This window comes from Typopeltis vanoorti, chromosome 12 (assembly GCF_054136105.1).
Source record: "Typopeltis vanoorti isolate ZY-2024b chromosome 12, IOZ_Tvanoo_1.0, whole genome shotgun sequence".
NCBI lineage: Eukaryota > Metazoa > Arthropoda > Arachnida > Uropygi > Thelyphonidae > Typopeltis > Typopeltis vanoorti.
Window position 1 is genome coordinate 130,166,258 of NC_143560.1, and position 26,744 is coordinate 130,193,001.

General features: G+C 34.9%; 1 protein-coding gene across 4 annotated transcripts in view; it reads left to right on the forward strand.

Moving 5' to 3' along the window:
* The window catches only part of LOC150101225 (asparagine synthetase domain-containing protein 1), a 311,734-nt gene that overhangs the window by 191,415 nt on the left and 93,575 nt on the right, over positions 1 to 26,744 (forward strand). For all 4 annotated transcript variants that reach the window (XR_016549180.1, XM_090402011.1, XM_090402013.1 and 1 more), the window contains exons 8-9: positions 10,203 to 10,237; positions 23,819 to 23,960. Coding sequence is in view for 3 of the 4 variants with exons in the window: in XM_090402011.1 (XP_090258137.1) it covers positions 10,203 to 10,237; positions 23,819 to 23,960 (177 nt within the window). In the remaining variant the exon portion in view is untranslated. The remainder of the gene's footprint in view (positions 1 to 10,202; positions 10,238 to 23,818; positions 23,961 to 26,744) is intronic.

The window sequence follows — 26,744 nt, forward strand, 5'->3', positions numbered from 1 at the left end:
TTTCCAGTCACAGATTCCGTTCTAAGAAGATTACAGTACTTCGTAAAAGCTGATTTTCAGTCAAAAGATTGTATAAAAAAAGTTATGAAACTTGCTTCATCAGTCTAATTTAAATAAAAAATAATTGCTGTGGAATTTCTTACTCTTGAGAATATTACTCTTTGTTCACTTTAGATTCTATTGGTATACAGTTTTAGCTCTTCTCGTGCTTGTTACGTCATCTTTGTAACACATTTTTTTGTTTATTTTAAATTCTTATTCTGTTCGTTTGGATCTCTCAGTTACACTGACAGCAGTCATGAGACATAACCAAAAATTCGGTCTTCATAATAAAAAATTTACATAAATTGTTTCTCCATTTGTAATTTTTAAGTTAGATCCTTGATTCTGTGATTCTCATGCTGTTCTCCAGTGAGATGAGGACAGCCTACTGAACTTTAGCAATACCAAAATGTATTTCTATCTTATTTCTCACAGGAAAAATTTCACTTTCTCTCCTTGTATATATAATACTCAGATCTCTTTTTGAGGTCAGATTTCTCTTCTTAGGGTGACTTATACTTCTGGCCATTCCTAGTTTGCATACCTTGCATCCAATGCCTCTTCAGTCTCAAAAAAAAAAAAAAAGTTTTTCTCCTCAAAAGACCGTACTTCTCATCTGCACAACTACTGCTACTATATAAATCCCAAATCTTCTCAGTCTTGTAATATTGTACTTATAGTTGGAATTGTGTACCAAAACCTCCTAACAAGCAAGTCAATGCTATCCACAAGAGGACAGGCAGTTCACTTAACAGACGCCTTCTCTTAGATTCACTCCAGTCATTATATGCTAATGGGTGTTCAGTTTCTGTCTCGTGCCTCTTCTGTGGGTATTTTCATAAGCAGTATTCCACTGCTACCATCATTCTACTTTTTTTAAGCCTATAAGAACATCATAGCTGCTGCTCAACACCCATTTACTGTCAGGCTTCTCATCTTCCCTTTCTTACAAATAAGAGATGTGGATGAATGAAAGTATCTTCTTTATTGTTTTTTCCAGGCTAAAACTTCTGGCTGGTCAAGAACTTATCAACAGATTTCTTCTTTCTCTTTAACCACTTATTTTCACTTGACACTAGTAAGTCATAAGTTTTATAATGTTCATGTGTTGGATTGAAGCAAATATATATTTAATACACTTCTGACAAGCCATCTGGCCAACCTTACATACGACAACATAAAACTTACAGTTTATGTAAGTTTTATGTTGTCGTTTAGCAAATTCAGTGGATATGAGTCCTTTATTTTAACTTAGAAATAGGATATAAAAAGGCTGGGGTTTAAGACTTGTAGAAAGGCTAATGTTTTAACAGTTTATCTTAAGTTTTTTAATTCACAACATACAATAATAAGAAAATAAATAATATATTTATTTACATAGTTTTATATCAACTATTAAAATAAAATACCATAGACTGCTCTTACAATACATGTTGAAGAAAAACTGTACAAACAACTGAACAGGAGCATTCATCCCTTTTCCCGGCCTTTAGACAATTTCTGTGTAGACCATTTAGAGAACCAGCCGCTGAACACAGCCGCATTCAAACCAGTGGTTTGCTTGCTCTGTACAGATGATATGTTTGCTATTTGGTCACATGGTTCAGGCAAATTAGATACATTCTTAGTGCAGTTAAATAGCCAGCATCCTAAAATCCTTGATACTAGTCACATGGCTTTCAAATGGCTCAGAATCTTTTTCTAGTTATACAAAGCTTACACATACTGGAAGATATGTAAATGACAATAATTTACATATCTTCTATGTAAATGACTGGAAAGTTGAACACTGTAGTTTCCTAAAAACACTAACACAGCTAGAGCTATATGTTCAAATGATACTGCGCTTACTACTGAACTCACTCACTTTAGACACACATTTTTTACCCAGTGGCTCTAATCCCCAAAAAATAGATAAAATGCTAACTGCTTCTATAAATCCCCTGCCCATCCCTAATGCAACGACTACAGCAGATCTGTTATTACTATCCCATATATTATGGGCACATCTGAAAAGATATCCAGAGTGCTTAATAAATATAAGTTTCACACCATATTTAAACCATATATCAAACTAGCAGCCCTCATCCATTAATCTAAAGACAAACTCGATCCTTTTTCACATCCAGGAGTACATGAATTGCCCTCTGCTTGTGACCAGGCTTATGGACAGACAGGAAGAACTGTTGATATTCACCTTGTAGAACATAAAAATACTTACCATGAGAGTAGTAAATCAGGACTAGTAGGCCATGCTTTAGACACCCTCTTTCACACGGGATTAGATGGGAGGGGGGGTAAATAGTGTTATATAAAAGTCATTAAAAGTCAGAGAGAACATTTCAGGAATCAGCAGTATCTTTAAAACATACCCTGAACCTCAATAAACATAGTTGTATTAATTTATCAAAAATCTGCAAGGCAGTCATTTTAAGATTGAATTAATATTTGAAAACCTCTCTTTTTCTGGGTACAAAAACCAGTGAAATATCAGCAATGAAGTAAATAATCATCATCATCATCGTGCATATCAAGGATTTAGGCCTAGCATGGCCTGTTCTAGCTTAGAAGTCATTGTTGATTCTTTTAAGAGGACATCCTGGTTTTTTTTTCCCTAATGGCTTGTACTTTAAGGCTTGCTTTGGTAATCTTTCTATTTTCATTCTTTGAACATGTTCCATCCATTTATGTTTATATTTTTTAATTTTTTCAATTACTGATTCTTGGTTTAATTCTTTCATAATTTCTTCATTTCTTTTGTGATCAAATAGAGTATACTTTGCAGTTTTTCTCATAAACTTAATTTCTGCTCTTATTAATCTTTGTTTGTCTTTTTGTTTCACTTCCATACAATAAGACTGGTAGGGCTAAAGTATTGTATACTTTTAGTCTGGTTTGTTTTTTGAACTAGGTTTGGTTTAAATATAGAGTTAATTACACCTGTTATTTTTAAATATTTTGCAATTTTTAGGTTTATATCTTTTTCATTTTCATATGTGATCATACATCCTAGGTAGTTAAATGAATTCACCTGTTCTAAGATCTTGTTATCTATTACAAATTTAGTTCTTACTAGATCTTGTCCTTTAAAGGCCATAGTTTTTTCTGTTGATATTATCATACCATAATCTTTGGCTATCTCATTTAGATCTAAAATAGCTTTCTGTAAGTTATCTTCAGAATTTGTAATTATAATTTGGTCATCGGCAAAGAGGAGAGTGTTTAAGTTCATAGTAGGAGAAAGTTTAATACCGTGATGGAAAATTTTTATTCCATTTTATTATTATTTCATTTAGGTAAATATTAAAAAAAGTTGCTGAGAGGGGACATCCCTGTGAAACTCCTTGGTTTATCTCTCCCGTTTATGATAGCTCATGATTTAATCTTATTTGTATTTGATTATTTTGATTATTAATTGTGACCAATTGATTATTTTCATATATACTTATGATAGCTTTTAGGATATTATTTGGTATTTGTCTTTCTTTTAATATGTCTTCTTTTAACTTTGTCAAATGCTTTTTCAAACTCAATAAATGCAATATGTGTTTCTAAATTGTATTCTCTTCTTTTCTCTATTATTAATTTTAGGCAAAAGGCTGGGTCTATACATTATCGTCCTTTTCTAAATCCATTCTGTACTTCTAAAATAAAGTTTTTGGAATATTTCATTAGTTTGTATTTAAAATTCTGCTATATATTTTGTAACAGGAATTTAGTATACTTTTACCTCTATAGTTTTTAGGGTCATCTCTATTACCTTTTTTAAAGATAGAAATCACAATTGCTTATTTATGAAGTAAATAAACATATTATTTATTTTATCATTATTGTCTTGTATTGTGAATTGAACTGTTAAAAAAATTACTTGAGGGTACTTAAATTTAAGTAACCTCTTTTCGTTGTGGCCAAGCGGTGAACAGTCTACCACTTGTTAAAAAACCGGCCATGTTACAATGATAATTGAAAAAATTCGTAACAGAAAGATAATGTATTAAAACAACAAAAATTTCAGTAAAGCATACCTATCCTTACACAATCTTGCCATAAATACTGTTACAACTTCCACACACCACTGTGCTGTCCATAGAATTGCACAGCTTGGTTCTGTTAGTGGTGCTGTGTGCAGCCAATATTTATTGTGTTTATCAGTAGAGAGAGAGAGTTGTTTAGTTGTATGAGTTAACATGCAGTAGGAAGATTAGGAGTACTATGTAGCTGCAATAGCACTTCACAAGGTTGGAATGCTGCCACCTGTTATTTTCATCATGCTAAAATAAGTTGGAATTAGTAGGATGTTTGTGTATCAGACTGTTAACCGTTATAATGATGCAGAAGATATCTGGCCACCAAAGAACAGGTTGACCATGATGTGTTAGGATGCAATGTCTTGTGAAGGCACATCTCTGCTGTAATCTTGTGAGAATGCAGAAATTGATGTCATGAGAGCCTATCATCATTTTACTGGACATTTCCTAACACCGCAACTTATGCTGCAGAGGGCAATAAAATCAAAGGCACTTCTCCAGCAGTATGCGAACAGCAGACACAGCGATATTCTCTTCACAGATTTTCGCTATTGAAGAGCTATTTAACTGTCCAAGTTATATACCAAATCTGATGTATACCAAGAGTGTATCAAGCACCATGCTGGAACCTGTGATATGGTCCTAAACAACATCTTGTTTCACTATAGGCAGTGGACTTTCCAACAGGACTTAGCCTCTGCACACAAGATGAGGATCACACCTCAGTGGTTGGTGACAAATGTGCTCGACCACATATCACCACATGATTGGCCATCTGGAATACCTGATCCGAATCTGTTGGACCTCAAATTGTGATTGGAGTTTGAGAGAGTAGCTTGCAAGAAATGACATCACATTTCCAGCCTGAAGGTGGATTTAGTGTGGGTATTTGCGGTATTTCCATTGGATGTTGTGCTCGAAGGCAAAACAGGGTACATTTCAAACATTGAATGCTGCTATATGCACATTACACATGTGGTTTGTATATGCTGAAAGCTGTAAATGAGTGATATGGCTCAACTAGGTATATTAAAGGTTTATCTGAAAAAAATAGGTAGAAATTTTTGCAAGTATAACATCAAAAGCTCCTTTAACCATAAAGAAATTAAAACATTTGTTCATCATATTTAAAGGGATGTTTTTATTTCTTCCAACCTCTAATATCAAGGAGTATATTAAATGTAATTGCAACTGTATGTATTTAGATGAAACTGGACATGTAGGGGAAATTCAAAAAGAAGAAATGCAAAACTCATATCCGTCTAATTCACTATGGAAGATTATATGGGAAAACAGGCCTTTCCAATTATGCTGAAACATTCTATTAAATATCGGAAAGGCACACTTCTTACATCCAACTGGTGGGGAAAAAAAAAAAAAATCAGCTAACGCCTTTTTATTCCCGTATACGGGGAGTAGGCGAGGCCATTTAGCCCTATCTAACTTTTGGAGACTGAGTGGGCAGTTCAATCTCCACTGGTACCAATCAGAGATAGATGGCCCAAGGTTATCACTAATTAAGCGGTACACAGTGAAGAGAGACAGCTCAAATGTGCCGCCATCTCGTGATCCCTAACCCTAACACAATATATTTAATGTCTGAAATAACGTGGGTTCTACGGTCGATTTTCTTGAATTTACAGGACGAAAAACCCGAGTTTCTGGGAGGAAAAACCCGCTTGTCCATGCCAGAGATCGACTAACTCAGGAACCGGTCAAAAAAAGGCCTAGAAAAATTTCCTCTAGTCGCCGACTAGACTCGAAACCAAGTCTTCCTTCGTGCGGCCAAGTGCCGTGGTGTGCAAACGCCACATCCACTGAGCTACACAGGCTCCCAACTGGTGGATTGAAAAAAAATTTAAAGAAGCAGGTGTGACTTTCATAAAACAACCAAATCCAAACCTTAACATGCCGAAGTTTTGGTCTGCATACATCTGACCCTGACAAAAACTCCTGTTCTCAATTGCCAAAAAGTACCCAACTGCAGTAATGCTAATCTGAGGTTCATCCAACTCTGCAAATGAAGATATTGGAGATCATGTCATTCATCACTTTGATTTGTGGTGAATGACATGACCTTCATTCATCATATTGTCAGGCAGTGCATTCCAGTCACCAACCGCTCTCCATGCAAAGAATCTGCTTCTTATGCTCCTGCTCACAACCTCCTTATACAGCTTCCAGGGATGTCCCCTTGTTCTACCCCTCTTTCCCCATTTTATGAAAAATTTCTTCCACATTAAACCAGTACCAACCCTTCACCAACCTAAATGTCCCAGTCATATCCCCTCTCTCCCTTCTATTCAAAAGTCTTTGCAAACTGCATTACTGCAATCTGTCTTTGTATCCCACATCCCAAAGACCAGTTACATGTTTCAATTATGCTGAAACATTCTATTAAATATCGGAAAGTCACAATTCTTACATCCAGTCATTCTTCTCTGGACCCTTTCCAATATCCAATATATATATATATATCATCATCACAGAAAACAAATTCTGTGCAATAATCCATATGAGACCTGATCAAGGCCTTATACAGTGGAACCAGAACCTCTTTATTTCTGCACATTAAGGTTCTCTTCATCATTGCCATAATCTGATGTGATGACTTCACAACTTGTGTAATGAGACTTCAGATCCATGTCCACTACCAACCACTCCAACATTTCATGATTCCTCACCTTTTTCCAAAATTTTCCCACCAAGTGTATACTTTGCATCCAATTGTTTCCTACTAAATTTCAGAATCTTACACTTTGTAACATTGAACGGATATTTCCATACTGTTGCTCACTCATATAATATATTGAAGTGTCCTCCTTGTAAGACCACAATATCTGCTTGATTCCTCATCACTCTTCCCAGTTTTGCATCATCTGCAAGAATTTGTATATCACCAGTTAAACCCATGCCAGTATCATTAATATACAAATTAAATAACAGTGGTCCCTAAACAGACCCTTGTAGTACACTATTAGTGTCTTTCCTCTTTTGGGATATTGCCCCCCACTCCCCATGCAGAACTTTCCGATATTTATCTGTTGTTGGAAGTTTTTCCACTTGGTTATACTATAAATTAAAGATACCAAGAAATTATATACTTGGTTTAATCCTTTATCCAAGTGTAAGCAAACAAAGTTTGCACCTGAAATATAATCAAGACTGGGCAACTTGTATATAGAAGCTAATGACTTCGCATCACTTGCCTTGGTATCCCATAATGCAAAGCACATACCTTATGGGTATGTATAATGCTATGCATTATGGGAAAGATCACTACCCAGATGGGTTTCGACCTTATATCTTAGTATCTCAGATAGGTATCATAAATTATGATACCTATCTGAGAACCAGTTACCTAATCGTGCAACTCACTAATCTCTCATCCAATCCCTCCAGTCTCATCTTCAGTTTAGTTACCAACTTGTGGTATGGCAATCTATCCAAGTCTTTGCAAAATTGAAGTATACCACTATATATGCATTTCCCTTGTCCAGTATATTTGTCACTTTGTTATAGTACATAAGTAAGTTGGCAAATGGTACAGATACATTGTGATATTGAATTCATGGGTTTTTTCTATGTAGCTGCGTTATGTTTGCAATTTGGTCTCTGGTACCGCTACCAAAGCTGAAACCAGCTTGTTCATTTGGAATTTGTAGTTCTTCAGTCTTTCTTTCTTTAATCACATATAGCAGAATTTTGCTTGTGTGTGAAATCAGTGCAATGGTCTTATAGTTGTTGCAATCATTAATATTTCCTTTCTTGTGTAATGGTATGAATATAGATCTTATCCAATTTTATGACCAAGTATCTGTTTCCCAGATTTTGTTGCATATTCTAAAGATAATTTCAGTTCCATTAGGCCCAAGGGTTGTGAGTAGTCATTTTACCTTTATGAGTTCATCTCTTTCTTCAAATGAGAGAGTAGTATCTTTATAAAGAGATTTTCACAGTAACTTTTCCATCTCTTGAGTGCATCATTTGTGTCGGTTAAAATTTGATAGTTTGAATCAGCTATGCTAGAGGTATTTGATTTAAAGTTTCTAGTTATGAGTTTGATTTTCTTGAATAAATCTTTGGTTTGATTTTTATTAGAATGTTCTTCAATTTCTTCACACTGCTTTTTTAAAAACTTGTTTTTGTCTCTCTTGCAGAGTTTTTTATGTGATTTTATAATTCAGATACTTTTGTCTTTCTGTTTCATTACAAAATCCGTTCGCCTTGTTTTTTCTTTTTTCAATTTGAACTAGTGTTTCACTTGTAATCCATGGACTGTTTATTTTTGTTCTTTTCGAGATCATATTTTTTTTGTCTCAAGAATTATTGCTTTTGTTTTGCACCGAAGTTCTTCCAGTGTTGCCTCCTCCTCTATACAGTTTCTTAATTCTGAACATCCATTTTCCACTGCAATATTATTATTACTATTAACTCTTGGGACCTTTATTCTTGAAGGAAAGGTTAGTTAATTCACCTTTAAATGTATTTTTATGTCTGCTATGAGGAATTGATGATCTGAGCTACAGTCTGCACCTGGAAGTGTTTTTACATTTTACATTATGGATTTCCATTGCTGATTGATTAGGATAAAATATGTCTAAAATGCATTATCAGGAAAAGTTAATCCACTTGTAAATGCTGTGATAGTGGATAACTTTACTTCCCATGAATGCTGTTACATGCCTTTTATTATTAATCAGATAATTTTTTTCTTTTTCATAATCAGTTAATCTTCCCCCCCCACCACCACACACACACCTCAGTCACAAAGATTTCTTGCATCTGTAGTACATTAGCACTCTAGATAGGTTATTATTTTCATCTACATTTGTTATGATATACATGATATATATCCTTTTAACTTGGAGGAGCCAAATGTTGAATGTACAGCAGTCTCCAATCACGATGAAAGTACAGTGATATCTCGCTAATCCAAACCCTCCAGTAATCCAAACTGCGGTTTGAAAGAAAAAAAGTTTTATTTATTACGTATTATTATTTTGTGTACTATCATTTTTATTTAATAATTATTATTTTAACTATTATTATTTATTTTATTATTATTACAGTACAGTATTTGTTTTTCATACTATCGGTTATACTGGTTATCTTGTACAACCAGTATTGATGTATTGTGTGTTCATGCTTGCTTTTTTATACTGTACAGTACGTACTGTATTGTCGGCATGAATCTCAAATATACACAAAAAGAGGAAATTCAAAACGTGCATAATTTGGTTAAAAATATAAATCCAAATGTTGAAATTTCACAAACAGATGTTACGGAATGGGTTACAGGTAGAACCGAAAGTGAATTCGAAATCAAATCAGATGCTGAAATTATAAATATGACGATACAGAATGAATTAGATGACGATAAAGAACTCGATGAAAAAAAAGTGAAACATGAAGGGGTAGTTGACAGTTTTAATATATGTATAGAATGGTCTAAGCAGAACAATATGCCATTCCACAAAAATTTTGTTGCCAATGCAGCTCTGAGAAGAAGCATTCGAATAAAGTTTAGCTTCCAAAAAGCAAAAGAAAACCAATGACTTTTTTTGCGGAGAAACAAAAAACTTTTTTTTGTTATCTTGTGAAACTTTTTTTGTGTTGTGTACAAGAAAATGATATTTTTTATGCAAATTAAATTATGTAATTCTGATTTACTAAAATAAACTTGTGTACTGTATTTTTTGTTTTGCATTACAGTACAGTAGCTTTTTTCTATCAGTTACTTCATTTATTTACAGAATTAAATTGATGTACCATTAGAATCTGATTATTTTTGTCTTAAACACTAGTTATTGTTGTCTCTTGGGGGGAAATTTGCTAATCCGAACTAGCACGGATTTTATTGGTTCGGATTAGCGAGATACCACTGTAGTTCAGAGTTTGTATCGCTGGTTAACAATGATGCATACTAAAATAGTAGGCTAAAAAACAAATGAATGGTTTGTTAGCATGGCTGTTTACATAATGGAAGAACTTCCATATATTAAAAAAAATAAAAGAGAAAAAAAAATTGTTTTTATATAATTCTGTCTACTTCTTTCAGAGATTAAAGAAAATGCTTAAATAATGAATTTTGTTTTTATTTTTATTATTATTTTTTTCCCCTTATAATAGATCAATGTGACTGTAGGAGTACTCAAGGAGACAAGGTGAGCATATTCCCTCTCATTTTCATACGCACCCATAGACAAAAGCTAGTGTAGAACTGATATTGTCTGTATATTAAATCACCCCCAGTTAGAGGAAAAGAATGGGCACAGACTAAAAAATTGAATCTTGCTGTGAGTATTGTGACTCCATTATGACCTGAAAATGATACTAAAATGGTGCTATTATACAGAATATGGATTCTGTATAATCCATTTTTGGTTCAATTAAGGAATGTAAAATTCTTAGTTGGTATATTTCTGGTAAAGAAGTGTATACATAAAACCCTTTTATCTGGCTTCCATGGGAGTGTAGGTGACTAGTTAACAAAATCTACTGGATATCTAATGTTTGTGTGCATGGTTAAGTATTATAACGACATGTTCATATAGAAATTAGTAATTATTATCAAGGAGGTGTTGGAGTACTACCATCAGTAAGATTGAAGAATATCACTTGCAGAAATTAACATACAAAGGACTTATAGGATTCAATATTATCATGTAAAAACACTCCATTTTTGCAATTAGTGCTTTTCAATTAGGTTAAGAAAGCTGTTTAAGATTTAAATGCATAAGTCCTGTTAAAAATTTGTAGTAAACAATGTGCTGCCTGTGTAATGTATTTTTATCAGCAGTTTGCCATGAAGTTAGCAAATTTATCATGGGAGGCCCACTTAACCAGGAGCACATCTATCATACCCAACCTTGAAATCATTTACACTCCCTATGGGGGTTGTAAATGAAAATTCCTCACACCCTTAATTACCACATCTTTACACAACTTCCAGGGTTGGTTTCTTGTTCTGACTCTTTCACCTCACCCACTCTTTTCATATAATCCCTTCTGTATTAATCCAGTAAAATCTCTTGACTAACTTGAATGTCTCTATCATATAACCTCTTATTCTCTTATCCACTAGACTCTGCAATCGATATTCTCTCATTCACTCTGCGCATAATTAGCATTTTAGAGTCCTGATATTAATTTCATTGTTCACTCTGGATACTGTCTAGTGTTTCCATCACTGAAAACTAGGTGACCAAATATAAACACTATATGGTCTGATCAGTACCGTACACTTGACAAGAATAACCTTGCCCACAACTACTGATATACACTTTGGTCTGTAATTGGATACGTCTGTCCAAAAACCATGCTTGTAGAGAGGTACTACAGTAGAATCCGCTTATTGTGGTCATGGATAATATTATCAATCAGCTATTGTTATCAAAATCAGTCAGTCCCAAAATACACCATTTAAAATGAATTAAAAATAATCCGTCTATCATAATCAAAGTTCCGGTTATTGTTATCAAAATCCTCGAATGTTTAGCCTTTTGCATCTCAGAATTCTAAGAAATAAGGGTTAATCAGGATAAAATTCGACAAAGTATATTTGTCAAAATTTGACTTTTTTTTTGTTAATCTTCCTTTATTCTTATTCTTCCATAAATTTTATATCTTCCAGACAAATGCAGGTGGGTAATCTTAATCTTTTTTTAGTTTTAAATCTTCCAGGCAAATGCAGGGTGGGGGGATATAAATATAGTCTAACTGTGATTTTTCGAGTTTATTTTTGTGCGCTCTTTCAGTAAGTGAATTTGACTTTAAGTGCTCATTAAAACAGTCCTTACTTAGCATTATGGAAGAAGCAAGTAAAACACATAAAGATTTATCTTTTCAAGAAAAGCAAAGAATTTTGGAGTGCTATGATAAGTTGCCCAAAATGAATCAGTGTAGTATGACTGTGCATTTAAAATTTTCACAACTACACTTGTGTAAGATCTTAAAAAATCAGATCAAACATTGAAACTTCAGCTCTTACTAATTAGAATGGATCAGAAGAAAACCCGGTCTGGTAAGGATACTCGAGTTGAATTAGCATTAAAAATTTGGTTTAGTAATGTTCTTGAAAAAAATGCTTTGATTAATAATCCATTGATGCGTCAAAAAGCAGAACTTGCAAAAACATGGATGGTTTAACAGGTGGAAAAAGCAAGAGAATATTGTGCACAAGCCTATTCATGGTGAAGAAAAAATGTGCAGATATTTTATCAGCTGATGCTTGGATTAAGACCGAGTAGCCAAAAATTTTTGCTGAATATTCTCCCGAGTATATTTACAGTGCAGACAAAACAGGACTCTATTTTCTTGCAATGCCTGGGCATAGTTATTTGTTTAAAACTGAAAGTACTAAAGGATTTAAATCTTCAAAAGAATGAGTGGCAGCTCTTTGTTGTGGTAATATGAAAAGTGAGAAACGAAAACTCCTAATGATTAGAAAAAGTAAAAATCCTCAGACTTTTAAAAGTGTCGAAAGTTTTTCTGTTGACTATTGTTCTAGTGCAAATGCTTGGATGACTAATGCCATTTTCAGTAATTGGTTAGTTAAGTGGGATCTTAAATTAAAGCAAAAAATTGTGTTGTTATTATACAACTGCACTGCACACACACACACACAATTTATCGTTAAAGAACATCAAAGTAATCTTCTTACCCTCGAACGCTGCATTGTTAATTCAACCATGTGACCAAGGTATCATATGAGCTTTTAAAGGCTTATAGCAGGAAAGTTCGTGCAAGAATTATAGCTGAACTTGATGTAAAATACCAATCTGATGGAAGTGCAATTGCAAAAAAATATTTCCCTTCTTGATGCATTGCATTTGGTAGCAATGTCACAATACATGTGGCCTATATGTTGCCTTAGCCAATATTAAAACTGCTTCCAAAAAAGTGGATTTTTTAAAACAAACTCTGAAACTCCTTCTTCCAAAGAATTTGAATATCTTACAAATGAAATTTTTGATAAAATCCTAGACAGTATGTCAAAGAAGAATTTGAAAATTGGTTGGATATTGATAACATCGTTGAAGTGGTGGCTACAATGATAATGTCGGAAATATGTCATGTTGCTTCCAATGAGAACTTTAAACTAATAGAAGAAAGTCAACCTAATACACGTATAGAAGAACAAATTTTAGATGCCCCTCCAACCAATGCCCAGATGCAAAAAGCTCTACGAATACTTCATCGCGGTTTGCAACATAGAGCAACAAACTTCGAAAAAGTAGTTCATGAACAATTTATTCATGAACTACTATATTCAAAGACATGACAGACAACACTAGATTTCAAAGTTTTCCTATGCACTTAGTTAGAACAATAACATACAATTTCCAGTGACACAGCATTTACTCTTGTTGTTACTAATTTTAGACATTCTTTGTTTACTACATTTGAGCAGGTTAATTTCCCATTAGATTATATACATTCTTTATACAAGGTTATTTTTACAACACAAACTTTTGAGATGTGACCTCTGTAAAAGTCGATGTAAAGCACTTGTAAAATTCCAAGCTATATCAAATTTTACAAAGGAATGGGCTAAACGGTTTCGTCTAGGGAAAAAAAGCATCAAAGATTATCTTCATGATGGTCTGCCTGTGGAAGTGATAACTGAGGAATTGCTCAATAACAGATGGCTGAAGCTCAAAGAAATCTCAGCAAGATTGGGACTTTCTATAACAACCATCTTTCGCATCATTCACAAGAAGCTTCACATGATGATAGTCAGTGCAAAGTGGATGCCCTGACTTCTCTGTTTAAGAGATTGAACACCCATCTTACAGCCTAGATCTAGATCCTGGTGACTACTACTACCTTTTCTCGAAACTGAAGAATGACCTACGAGGAAGAAAATTTGCAGATGACAATGAGGTGAAAGATGCAATTTTAGGCCATTTTGCAGACAAAAGTACGGACTATTTTTTTAAGGGCATATGTTAATAAAGATGTGAAAAGTGTGTTGAAATAAAGGGAGATTATGTTTAAAAGTAACACAGTTGTTTTCTTTGCATCACCTCTAAAAGTTAGTCAGGCAAGAAACTTATGGGACCACCCTCATACATTGATATAGTGCTGATATAATAATTCCACTACATCTTTTGCTATGGTCACTTTGTTACAATAACTGTCTACTAATGTCACTCTTCCATAATTCCTTTTTGTTTTGCTTGCCACATTCCTCTGATTCATTGTTGACATGACTAGTCAGTCTCCTATCATACTACACTTTACTTATTTTAATATGATTTTCACCTTTGATAGATTTCCTCGTTCATCGAATCACTACAAACTGCTTATACCTACTTCATAACATCTTTAATACAGTGATAGTAAGGTGGGGTGTCATAGACCCCAAAAATTTTAAATTGACTATAACTTTTAAACAACATGTGGCAGTGAGTCATGCCTCAGTATAGCTTCCCCTCCTGTAACCTGCTACAGGCTGTTGCATGCAAGCAAGTTTAGTGTGCAGGGGGTCTACCAGACCCCACCAAAAATGTGACTATATTTACTTCTGAAACGTAAGTTGTTTTCATATATATTCTACTAAAATATTATTGTTACTGCTGCGTCTTCTATATTTTTACATACTAACTATAAGCAGATACGTTTTTCATAAATATTTAGAGAGTATTTTGAGAATAATATCTTTTTTTTTACCAGATGAGTTACAAGCAAGAAGAATAGAGACTATGTCAACTTATAGATGATGCTTTGACAGACGAGGAGCCATTTAGCAAATATGATGATGATGAAATTGATTTAGAATTAGTCAGTAACAATGAGTTAATTTTGTGCATCTGTGTTTTTATTCTGTAAAATTACAGGACACTTAAACAATACGTAATCTGATATTGATTAAAAAGATATGGATTTCTATGATACACTACATTATTTGGGTGGGTCTGTGGAACACCACCTTACCACTTTTGTTACATTTTCCCACCTCACCATCAATGAGATGGGAAATTAAGGATGCCAAGAAATTATATTCTTGCTTTAATCCTTTATCCTAGTGTAAGCAAACAAAGTTTGCACCTGAAGTGGCTTCAGGACTGGGCAACTTGTGTTGGGCAACAAGTGACCCATAATGCATAGCATTATACATGTCCATTAGGATATGTGCTTTGCATTATGGGATACTAAAGCAAGTGATGTGTAGTCATTAACCTCTATATATGAGTTGCCCAGTCCTGAAGTGTAAGCACACAAAGTTTGCACTTCAGGTGCAGACTTTGTGTGCTTACGCTTGGATAAAGGATTAAATCAAGAATATAATTTTTCCACATCAGTGATTTATAGTATAACCAAGTAGAAAACTTCCAGCTTCCATAACATCTTTCTTTCTTCTTTTTCCAAACTACTTGGTCTGAATTTACTCTTCATTCATCCCACTCATGCTCCATTTATTCACATAATTCTTTGTATACAGTTGTGCATTGCATGTGTCAGATGCTTCCTAATCAGTTTCCAGTGCACTGTCATCCTCTGTTCCCCATAGCTTATCATGCCATGGTATTGATGCTAGTTGATTCTGAGTCATAATCACCACTATTATAATTCCATATATACCCTCTTGACAACAACCTTTTCCTGTTTGACTACCTTATGATCATTCCCCTCTACACAGTGGCAATGTTGATACTTCATTCACAACCACATCCTATGAGGATATCCTCAAATCCAACCCCCAAAAACCTTGTGTTGCTTCTATCATCTGCTCTTAAGATAGTTATCCTTCAAAAACTCAATAGGTTTACTCTCCTTATTTCCATACTCTGCCAGTGCACCTCATATTCCCTGGCCTATAATATCATCCTATTAGATATACTATTTGTTTGATCTCGACCTCACACCAAACAGCTTCAAAATCTTCACATGTTATGGTTTTTCATTCCAATTTTAAAAACTCGAAAGGGAGGGGGGGGGACCCTCCCTTTCAAGTTTTCAAAATTCGAGTCATCAGAATTCAAGGAGAACTGGCCTACCAGTCCGGAACTTGGGGGGGGGGCGTCAGGGGATAGATCCCCCCCCCCCCCCCCAGTATAATTATAAATATGGAAAGAATAAAGGTCAAATGAACAATAGCTATGCTTCACATGAGCCATTTATCTGAGAAGCAGAAAGGGTTCACACATCACAGTGAGTTTACATGATCATTGGCAAATACTAGAATGAGACATGGATAATTTGAATTTTGATATGATTTTTAAATACAGTTATATAATACCCACAGAAATCAGAAAAACTAATCACTTGGGATTATGATTTTTCTGGATTGAACCAAAGAAAGGCTGAAATAACTCATTTTACATGCTTATTTATATAGTTCCAACCTCCTTCAACTATAATCATACAATCTGCAAAATCTCTGGCATAAAACAGGACATTCAGTAGATCGCCAACACTAATTACCATTATAAATATGGGCAAAAAAGTTATAAAATATTCATAGAAAATTATATATTAAAAACTTGTCTATATCAGTGTCCTAAATTTCACACTTCATGCACTCAAAACAGATGAAACTCAGAAAACAAAAACAGCAACTCATAACAAATGACAACATTCAATTGGATTGGTTGACACCATAACCAATTGCAGCCATTGATTTCTGGGTGCTGTTGTCTCAGCGCACACCCTCCATCACCTTCTGGGTGGTTTAAAACCACTGGAATATGCTAAGAATTTGACCCATCTATACATCTGTTCAATGGGATCCAAGTTGTCTGTATTTGTGACCACAGACCCCAGCCGTTAACTCACATATGATGCAATGTTTATGTGTCAAAAAAGTCCTCTTCATGAAACATTAGTTGCATTTAATTTTAGGAATCATTCTAGTCAGTAAACAATTAGGGAAGTCTTTAACAGGAATAGGTGCATAAATAGAATATTGGTGATATTGCTATTCCATGAGTGTGCACTACAAACCTAGCACTCCTTGAATCTATGCCCCTTTTGTGGAGATAATGTGCACCCTTGTCTCTCATCTGATTTAGCATGAAACCATCTTTCTTTACCTTCATGAATTTAATCTGCTGATTTACAACTCAAATGTTGACGATGTATTGCTTGATATGATGTCTCATTTCCCATTTACATCATATAATTATATCATGCAGAATGACCTTTCTCTTGGTACCTTGTCATAGGGTTTTTCAGTCTACAAAACTTTGCTATATTACAATACCATTATTTCTTACTTGCAAGCAATTCAACTTTCAAGTTACTTGCAAGTTGAATTTGGTCCAAATAGATTGTCTTAAAGTGAAAATCTCATCCTTACAATCTATTTGGATTGAGTTCCACTTGTTTCTTTTCCAGTCTACGATGTTTCTTAGTCTTTTCTGAAAAATATTCTTCTATAAGAAGTGAGTGTGTAATATGCCCAAGCGAGTAGAAAAGACCACGAATCAGAATGGGATAGTTAGTATAAGGCATCCAAATAAGGATGGGACAAATCGGCTTCTTCAATTCATGTATACAAATGCTAGAAATATTAGGAACAAGAGGGAAGAATTTTTGGCCTTGGTTGGCACTTCCAGACTACAGGTTATTGGCATTAGTGAAACATGGCTGACAGAAGATGACACAGCTAGTGGGATTGAATGTGAGGGGTATGGTGTGTTCAGGAGTGACAGGGAAAATAAAATGAGGGGTGGGGGTGGAGTGTTATTGATGATAGCTGATGAGCTACAGCAAAGAAGAATAGAAGTGAAACTGCAGGATAGAGAAAAGAGCACATTTGAGGCTTTTTGGTGTGAGATTGAAATTAGCAGAACTAAATATACAGTTGGGTGCTGCTATAGACCAGGTGATGGAATAGATGGTGGAGATAGTATGCATAAGCAAGGAGGAGAGGACACATGAGGGGAAGGAATTGGATTTTATGCAGTTATTAAGGGATAACTATCTGCGACAGCATGTAATGGAAAATACTAGGGGTTAGAGAGTGCTTGACCTGGTAATTGCATCTAAGAATTTGACTGTAATGAATATGACCACGTTGCCACCAATTGGTGAGAGTGATCATAAGGTCTTGACTTGGGAGGTGGCTAAGGGTGTGGATTTTACAATTAAGATGGGGTACATGTGGAATTATCGGGCTGGTAAGTATGACAAGCTTAGGAGAGTGATTGGTTCAGTGCCATGGCATGTACAACTGCAAGGGCTAGAAGTTGATAGTGCATGGAAGGCGGTAAAGAAGTGTTTGCATGAAGCAATGGCTGACTGTATAACTAGAGTCTGAATAATAAATCAAGTAGGGGTTAAATGGATGAATAACACCATTAAGCTTGAGCTGCAAAAAAAGAAACAACTTTGGAGGGAATTTAAGGAGAAAGGTGACCGGCAAGCACATGAACGGTATAAAGCGCACGCCAGAAGGGTAACGAGTGTGGTAAGAAAAGCAAAAAAGGATTACGAAAGAACATTGGCCATGCAGGCTAAACAGAATCCATAACAGTTTTTTAGATATGTAGCAAGTAAAAGGAAAAATGTACATGGTAGAATGATTTTAAAGAATGCCGTTGGTAGGGAGGTAACCGAATCAGCTGATATAGTTGAATTACTGAGCAAGCACTTTGCAAGAATATATCTTCCAGGTGGTGACATTGCAGAAATGAATGAACCAATAGATTATACGTGAATTGTGGTAAATGAAGTGGAGGTGAGTAGTCTATTGCAAAACCTCAAGGTCAATACATCTGTGGGATTGGATGGTATACCAGCTCATGTCATACGTGAAGCGGCTAAAGAATTGTCAGTATCCTTGACCATTTTGTTTAATTTGAGTCTCGGGCCTGGGTTAGTTCCGAGGGGGTGGAAAGAGGGGAAAATAGATCGACTGCATAAAGGAGGCTCCAAGACTGCTGTTGTAAACTACCGACCGATTAGCATATTAGGAATCGTTGTCAAGGTCTTAGAGAAATTAGTCAAGAAAAGAATACAGGACTGGATAGATGAAAATGGGATACTGTATGGGGGACAACATGGTTTTGTGAAGGGTAGATCATGCCGTAAGTTGCTCACGTTTTATAACACAGTGACGGCTGAACTGGATAAAGGTAATGGGTTTACAGTGATTCTACTGGATCTTGCGAAGGCCTTTGACAGGATACCACATGTTACTCTAATCAGTAAACTGGAGCAGATGGGGATGGATATAGGGTTGGTGAGATGGATAGGAGGGTGGTTGATGGAGATTCAGCAATGGAGTCCAAAAGATGGCTTTTGACTAGTGGTGTGTTGCAGGGTTCTGTTCTTGGACCACTACTTTTCAATTTGTTCATTAATGATATAGGAAAGGATCTGAGAGGAAGTGTTCACTTGTTTGCTAATGATGCAAAGTTGGGTAGAGCAATTGTGAGTGCACAGGATGTCAAAATTTTGAAGGGTGATTTGGATAGTTTGCAGGAGTAGGCTAGGGAAAATGGATGTCAATTTAATGTGGCAAAGTGTAAGGTTATGCATTTTGGAGTGAAAAGATTAGCAGCAGTATATCACATTGGTGGAACCGTACTCTAGGAGATTGACGAGGCTAGGGATTTGGGAGTGTTGGTGGATGGGGAGTTGAAGTTTAGGGGACGCATTGCATAAGTAGCCAAAACAGCTCATCAAATCACTTGGTTGCTGAAAAATACTTTAACAAGCAGAGACAAACAAGTTATTGTTCCTCTATATCGTGCCTTGATAAGACCCCATCTCGACTACTGTGCCCAGATATGGGCGCCAGGGTTTCTTCTTGATGGGGAGGAGGTGGAGAGGATCCAGAGACGAGTGACCAAGATGATAGTAGGTCTGTGGAATGAACCTTATGAGAACAGGTTGAAGATTTGTGGGTTGCAAAAATTGGTTGATAGGCGGAAAAGGGGTGATATGATTGAGACATTCAAATTACTGAAAGGTTTCTATAGGATTAATCCAGAAGATATTTTTGAGAATAAGATTGGTGGTGGTAGGACTAGGGACTATACATGGAAGCTGGACAAGAGTGTGGTTAGCAGGGGTGTTAGAACTAGGTTTTTTACTTGGAGAGTGGTGAATAAGTGGAATAAGCTGCCAGAGTCTGTTGTGGGTGCTATGACCGTGAATGAGTTCAAGGCGAGGTATGATAGATACTGTGTGAATGTTGAATGGTTTCCCTTCACATGATGTTAGGGCCGCCATCGATAAGTCTTTCGACTCCTTGGAGTTGCCCGAGATAATAATAATAATAAATATTCCCTTGCACACTGAGTAGGAAAATTCCTTTGTCTTAAAGTGAAAATCTCATTTTGGCAATCTCTGTTTGGTCTGAATTCAGCTTGTTCTTTTCCATTCCACAAGTTTTTTTAGCCTTTTCTCGAACATTGTATAAATCCTTCCTTGCACACTCAGTAGGAAAATTCCTTTGTAATTCTCACACTCAGTTTTATTTCCCTTTTTATAGTTGGTGCTATAAAGGCTCCACTCCAATCATCCGGAATTTGACTGTTTAATAACCAGGCCTTCTGAATTATGTAGTGCAACCACTGCATAATTCATTGCAGTGTAAAACTTTCATTTCTCCATATTTCATGATTTCTAATCAGATATCATACACTTCAGCTACTTTTCCATATTTCAGGTTTTTGCTAGCTTTTCTGCATGATGTATTCAAGATGTATACAGCTATGCACTCTTGATGTATTCAACAGGTGTGCATATCTCAACACACTCCTGATTGCATTCTTCCTGAATGTTTTCTACCACTGTGCTCTTATTGTTTATTTGTTAAAAATCTTTCATAGTAATTACTCCACACATCGGGATTCAGATTTTATATCATCTTTTTCATCTCTGATTCCTTTTACCCTACCTTTCCCTTCATTTCTAAGCTTTTTCAATAATCTTCAGAACATTTTTCCAGCTTTTTGATATTTATTATCTGTGTTCTTACTAAAGCCTTCCCATTACTTTTCTTTAGCTGGTTTCACACACTTTTTTTATAGTTTCTCTATATTCTCTCAGAGGATGTGGTGAGTTACTTGCGAGGAACTTTCAGTGTGCTTTCTTCTTTTCCATGATAACTTCCTGGGTCCACTCTGGAGTTTTGATTTTTTTATCCTTGCAGACCATATCACTGCATGCCTCTCTGGCTGAATTAATGTTTCTTCAGTTTATGTTATAGAATCTCCATATCTTACTTCTTCAAGCTCTTTCTTTTTTTTCTTGAAGAATGCTTATGTATTTGTCCTACAGTTCAAAGGTGGAAGCTGCTTGACTGATTCTTTTTAATAAAGCTTTCTTGTGCACTTTGCTTTTCAGTGTAATATTCATATTATTCACACAATTTAGCCATCTTACTTTTCATTATCTCTGCCCTCCTTCTCAACTCACTGTTATCATATCACTTTTTCTCAACAATATTATTCTTCATTTCTCACAACAAATTCCCCAGATCCATTTCCATATCCCTTATCTTACCATCCAAGTCATTTGTGCCTATTAATTCATGTCCATTCATTCTCTTCATGCAGAGCAGCAGATATTTATTTCAATTTATCATACCACCTGAAAACTATGTCTTGTGTGCCCTGTTATTCACCATACCTCTAGGGATAAGCAAATGTAATGCTTTATAAATGCAGGATTTTTTTTATATGCAATGTTCTGGGTTCTCCTACCTTCCATCCTTGAAAAATGGAAGTGACCCTTGAAAAATAGAACAATTTTATTGTTCTATTTTTCAAGGGTCACACCCATGATAGCTAGCATGGCATAAAGTGGAATGCGAATTTTTCTGTGGTTTAGCAGTTTTTCAGTATTGAGGCCACATGTTTCTTAACATATAACCCAACAAGTTTCTTAAGTTCTTGGACTGATATCATCAGGGGTACCAAAACTTATATAAATAAGACTAGAAAAAAATCAGTTACATATAATAATTTTTTATGTACAATTAGTACATACAAACAAGTGACCAGAAAGCCACTTTATTAATTGCTTTATATGTGTTGTAGTTATTGCTGTCACATTCCGTAGCATGCCTTGTGTCATATCCCAGGTTCACGGTTGTTAGATTTTTGATGAAAGCAGACCAAGTTTGGTGTAGGATTAAGCCTTGATTTTTGTTATGTTGTATGGGGGATCCAAATAATTTCTGAGGCTTCTTTGAACTTACTTGTAAAACAATTATGATCAGTATATGGCATTTCTGCTTTCTGTTAAACTTCTTAGTGGCCTGTGTTTGTTACATTGAAGGCTAATCCTGATTTTTGCTGTCTTCTTTTTTCAACATTATTTACATGTTCAGACGTAAATTTGCCAGAACTTATATGGCCAACATAGCAAATGCCACAAGAACAGTGAGTTTTCTAAACTCTTGGGTTTTGGATGGGAGGATATAAAAAACCACATGAAGGAAAGGATAAAACCTGGAGATTTTATGCATTGCCATGTATATTTTTTTTTGTAATCAAAAAGCAACATTGCAACTTTATCTGTAGCATCCTGTCTGATGATTGTTATATTGGAAGCAATCATTTTAGCAAAAATAGAAGAGTAGTATTAGTTCAGAGCCTCTGTAGCTCAGTTGATATAGATGAAGCCCTTTGGTCATAAAGAACTCAGTTCAATTCCGTCAGTGACATGAGGAATCCTTTCTCTTTCGATGAAAGGTGAGTTAGCCGGTCTCATACAGAGGTAAGTGTTTTTTCACCCAGAAACTCAGGTTTTTTGTTCCCCAGAACAGGCAAACCAACCTCATGAACACACACAGAGATTTTAGACATGAATATCACCCTTAGAGGATGCAGCAGAGAAGTGGCGAACCAGTTGCATTTATTTGTCGTAAGCTCTTCATTGGGGGGGGGGCAACCCATCTGGTTGACCTATCCTTCTCATCCGACTCAACAGATAGAAGGATAGGATTATATTAGTTATCAGATTGAGTTGTTCGATCATTTCTTAGAAACTCTCATGCATCATTCATTTTTTTCTTAATTTCTCGGGGGGGGGGGAAATAAATGCAGATAATATCAGAATTTAGGAAACAGAAATTAACTGGATTAAAAAGCAAAAAGAAAATTTAAATTTTGTTAGCTCTGCAAGTGGTGTGTACTATTACACACCACTTGCCTATCTGCATTGACAGGAAAAACAGTTGACAGACTGCATCAATCCAAGTATAGAAGATAGATGCCACAAGATATAGTTTAAAGCAAAAAGAAGATCCAGACCAATTTGCATGTTTTTTTAATAAGTTCTATTCATAAGTCAGTTGGCCGCATTTAAAATCCAGTAAGATAATGACCCCCACATCATCCTCTGGAAGTTTGTGAGGAAACCCATCCCCCCAGTAGTTTCTGGCGGTTAGCCATCAGAGTAGCTTGTTATCCTAATAACACCCTTCTGTATGAACACTGTCTTCTTAACCATGTGTTGTTTTATAGTTGAAGTTCTATAGGACTTGCACTACTGCACTTTATGATTTAATAACTGTATTAGATCATAAATGCTATATTGGCTCTTATAGATAAAAATACATCAAGTTGCACTTCCAGTGACTTCCAGATAATGCTTTTGTCAGGTTTTATAATTCTGGACAAATGTATCCTTGTGTGTGTGTGTGTGTGTGTGTGTGTGTGTGTGTGTGTGTGTGTGTGTGTGTGTGTGTGTGTGTGTGTGTGTGTGTGTGTGTGTGTTTAACTTATATATAAGCATATTCTCAGTTGATGTCAGAGTAAGTAAACTATCTTATTTTATAGGTTTAAACATATCTCTCACCTTATTCACCCATCAAAAACAGTTTTGGATGATAGCATTGGATGTGCCTGCTGGTTTGCAGCACAAGGACAAGGAATTTTGATTTCTGGTGAAACAAAATGTATTTATAATTCACCAGCCCGGGTAAGAAATTTTTAATGAAGTGTTACGATTGTCTTCTTTTCTTAGTTACATTCTAATATATCATATCCTTGTGAAATCAGATTTTAGTGATTAATCATGAATTAATATAGTGAGCTATCTATGTGCTAAACTATAATTTGATTCCCAGAAATGGAACATACAGTTTTAGGATATATTTTTAATGATCCTTTCCTAAGGGAAGAAAATATTTGTATTCAGTCTGTTATAAGACTGCTAGTATAAAATATACTGTGCTGCAAAAATTATTGAATAAAATGGCAATTAATACCTGTAATTAAGTTGATAGGTTAGATTTCTTCAAATCAAAGAATCCTGATAAGGGCATACATATTCTTGTGGCTACTCAGCTAACTCAGTTCCATAGAACCATAACAACATAGGTATGCAATATGAAATTGTCCATGATCTCAGTATAATGTTTATATTTATATAAGAATATATTATTCAGCTTTTAGTTTTACAGAACATTCTATTAAATGTACTTTTTTGGCTACAATTTAAACTAAATTGTAAACTGAGAACTAAATCAAGAACTATGTTGAATGACTGATATTGTTTAAACAGTCATAATCCAATAAACAGATGTGAATGAAGTGTGAAAGTGTAAAAAATATCCTAAGGCAGTGATGGCGAACCTTTTTACCCAGGTTTTTTTTTAAAAACATCTTTTTTTTTAAAATATCGACGTTGTTGATGTGCCACTTGCATATATACATACATTATAAATTTAATTACATAATCATAGATGGTGACTTATACATATCATATTAGGCTATTTATTTAATAGGACACTGATATAAAATCTATGAATTCATATTACACAATTAATTTAATAAATTGAAATTACAAACTTACATTACATTTAATGACTTTTCTGTTGCTGAGTACTGGTAGAAAGTTGCTTTATAGAAGGGCTATAGTGTGTACATTTTAATGCTACCCAGGCATTGCTCAAATCATTGCTCAATCTATTTCTCCCTTTAGATTTAATATTATTTAAGGCAGAAAATAGAGTTTCACAAGAGTATGTAGAAGAGAAAATTGTTAGAAGAGCTTTAGCAATGATTTTAAGAGCATGAAAGTTTTCGGGAAGGCTATTTCACAATCTGAATTTTTACACACGGTAACATGCAGACGTTCCCGCTCAAGTTCTTCTAATTCATTTCTAAGAGCAATAAACTTTCTTTTCCAGATAGGATTAAGGTCCATGAATTCTGTTGCATCAGGATTCTTTATGAATTGGATTGTTTGTTCCAACATTCGGAATTGCTCAAATCTAGAAGAAAACTACTTAGTTACCGACTTTAGAAAAAAAAATTTTCTAAAGTTGGTTGTTAAAAAAAAATTTCACTCTTGGGAAATACTTAAAATTGTTATTTTCTAAATCACATCACGTTTTGAGTTTATTCTCAAAGCTCTTGATTGTGCCGAACATAACATCGAAAGATTTTCCGAAACCTTGCAATTGTATATTAAGTTCATTCAGATGCAATGAAAAATCTATGAAAAATCAGCTTACTGAGCCAAGCAGAATCGTTCAACTGAGAATATTCGTGCTCCATGCCCTTCATATTTAAATATAATTTAATTTCATTTAAACATTCAACAAACCGTTCAAGTACTTGGCCACAACTCAACCATCGAATATTATTGTACATTAATAGACCATTGTACACTGATTCAACTTCGCTTAAAAGTGAATTAAATTCTTGTTTGTTTAAAGCCCTGGCAGCAATAAAATTAGTTACCTTTGTCACAATTCTCATCACATCATCCAAATCCTTTAAGCCTGATTTCGCACACAGTGTCTCCTGATGTATAATACAATGGAAACAAACCAGGTGATGACCAACATATTCTGTAAATTGTTTGATTAAACCGACATTACGGCCAACCATATTAGGTACACCATCAGTTGTAATCGAAAATATTTTCGATAAATCTATTTGTTTCTCACGGAACACTTGTCTTTACCTGTCATGTTTTGAGGTAAATTTTCTAACTTTATCAATTCCTCGTGCATAGAATCGCCGTGACATAACTTGTAATAACAGCCAATCGAGCTGATGACGTTATATCTGTAGCTTCGTCGAGACAAATGGAAAAACAATGGAATGAGTTCAAGTCTTGTTGTATTTGATTTTCTATACTAGCATTCATTGATATAATTCTGTCTTTAGTATTCCTACTTAATGGTAACTCTTTCATGCACTTTACAATAGCTTCCTTATTATGAAAGTCCTCAAATAAAAATGGTGCACACCATTTTTATTTGAAAGCTTCTTTAATATAATTACCAATACTAAGTAGTTTCCCATGTTCAACAATAGTATGTGAAATACTGTAACTTGCGGCTACTAAATTCGAAGGTCCTGAAACAAATTTAATTAAAGTCCCTGATTGTGATTCTGCCCGTTTTAGATGTTGCGATATGTATTCTTTTCGTTCTTCAAAAGTTTTTTCTAGGACCATTTGTGCTTAGTTTTAAAATAGATAGCTCACCACACAATCTACAGAGAACTTTATCGCCTCTATCAATAACACCATATTGTTCAGTCCAGGCATCTTGGAAATTTCTTCCACTTCCTTTCTGTGATAATTTTAGTTTTTTTATTAGTGCTAGCTGCTATTGTAAAAGGGTTCACAAATTAAAAAAGAGCACAACAATTATATACAGCAGTAATTAAGCAGTAATAATTAATAAGAAATAACAATTACTGGAAATGAATTATACACCAGCAACTCAAACTTAAGTGGCAGACC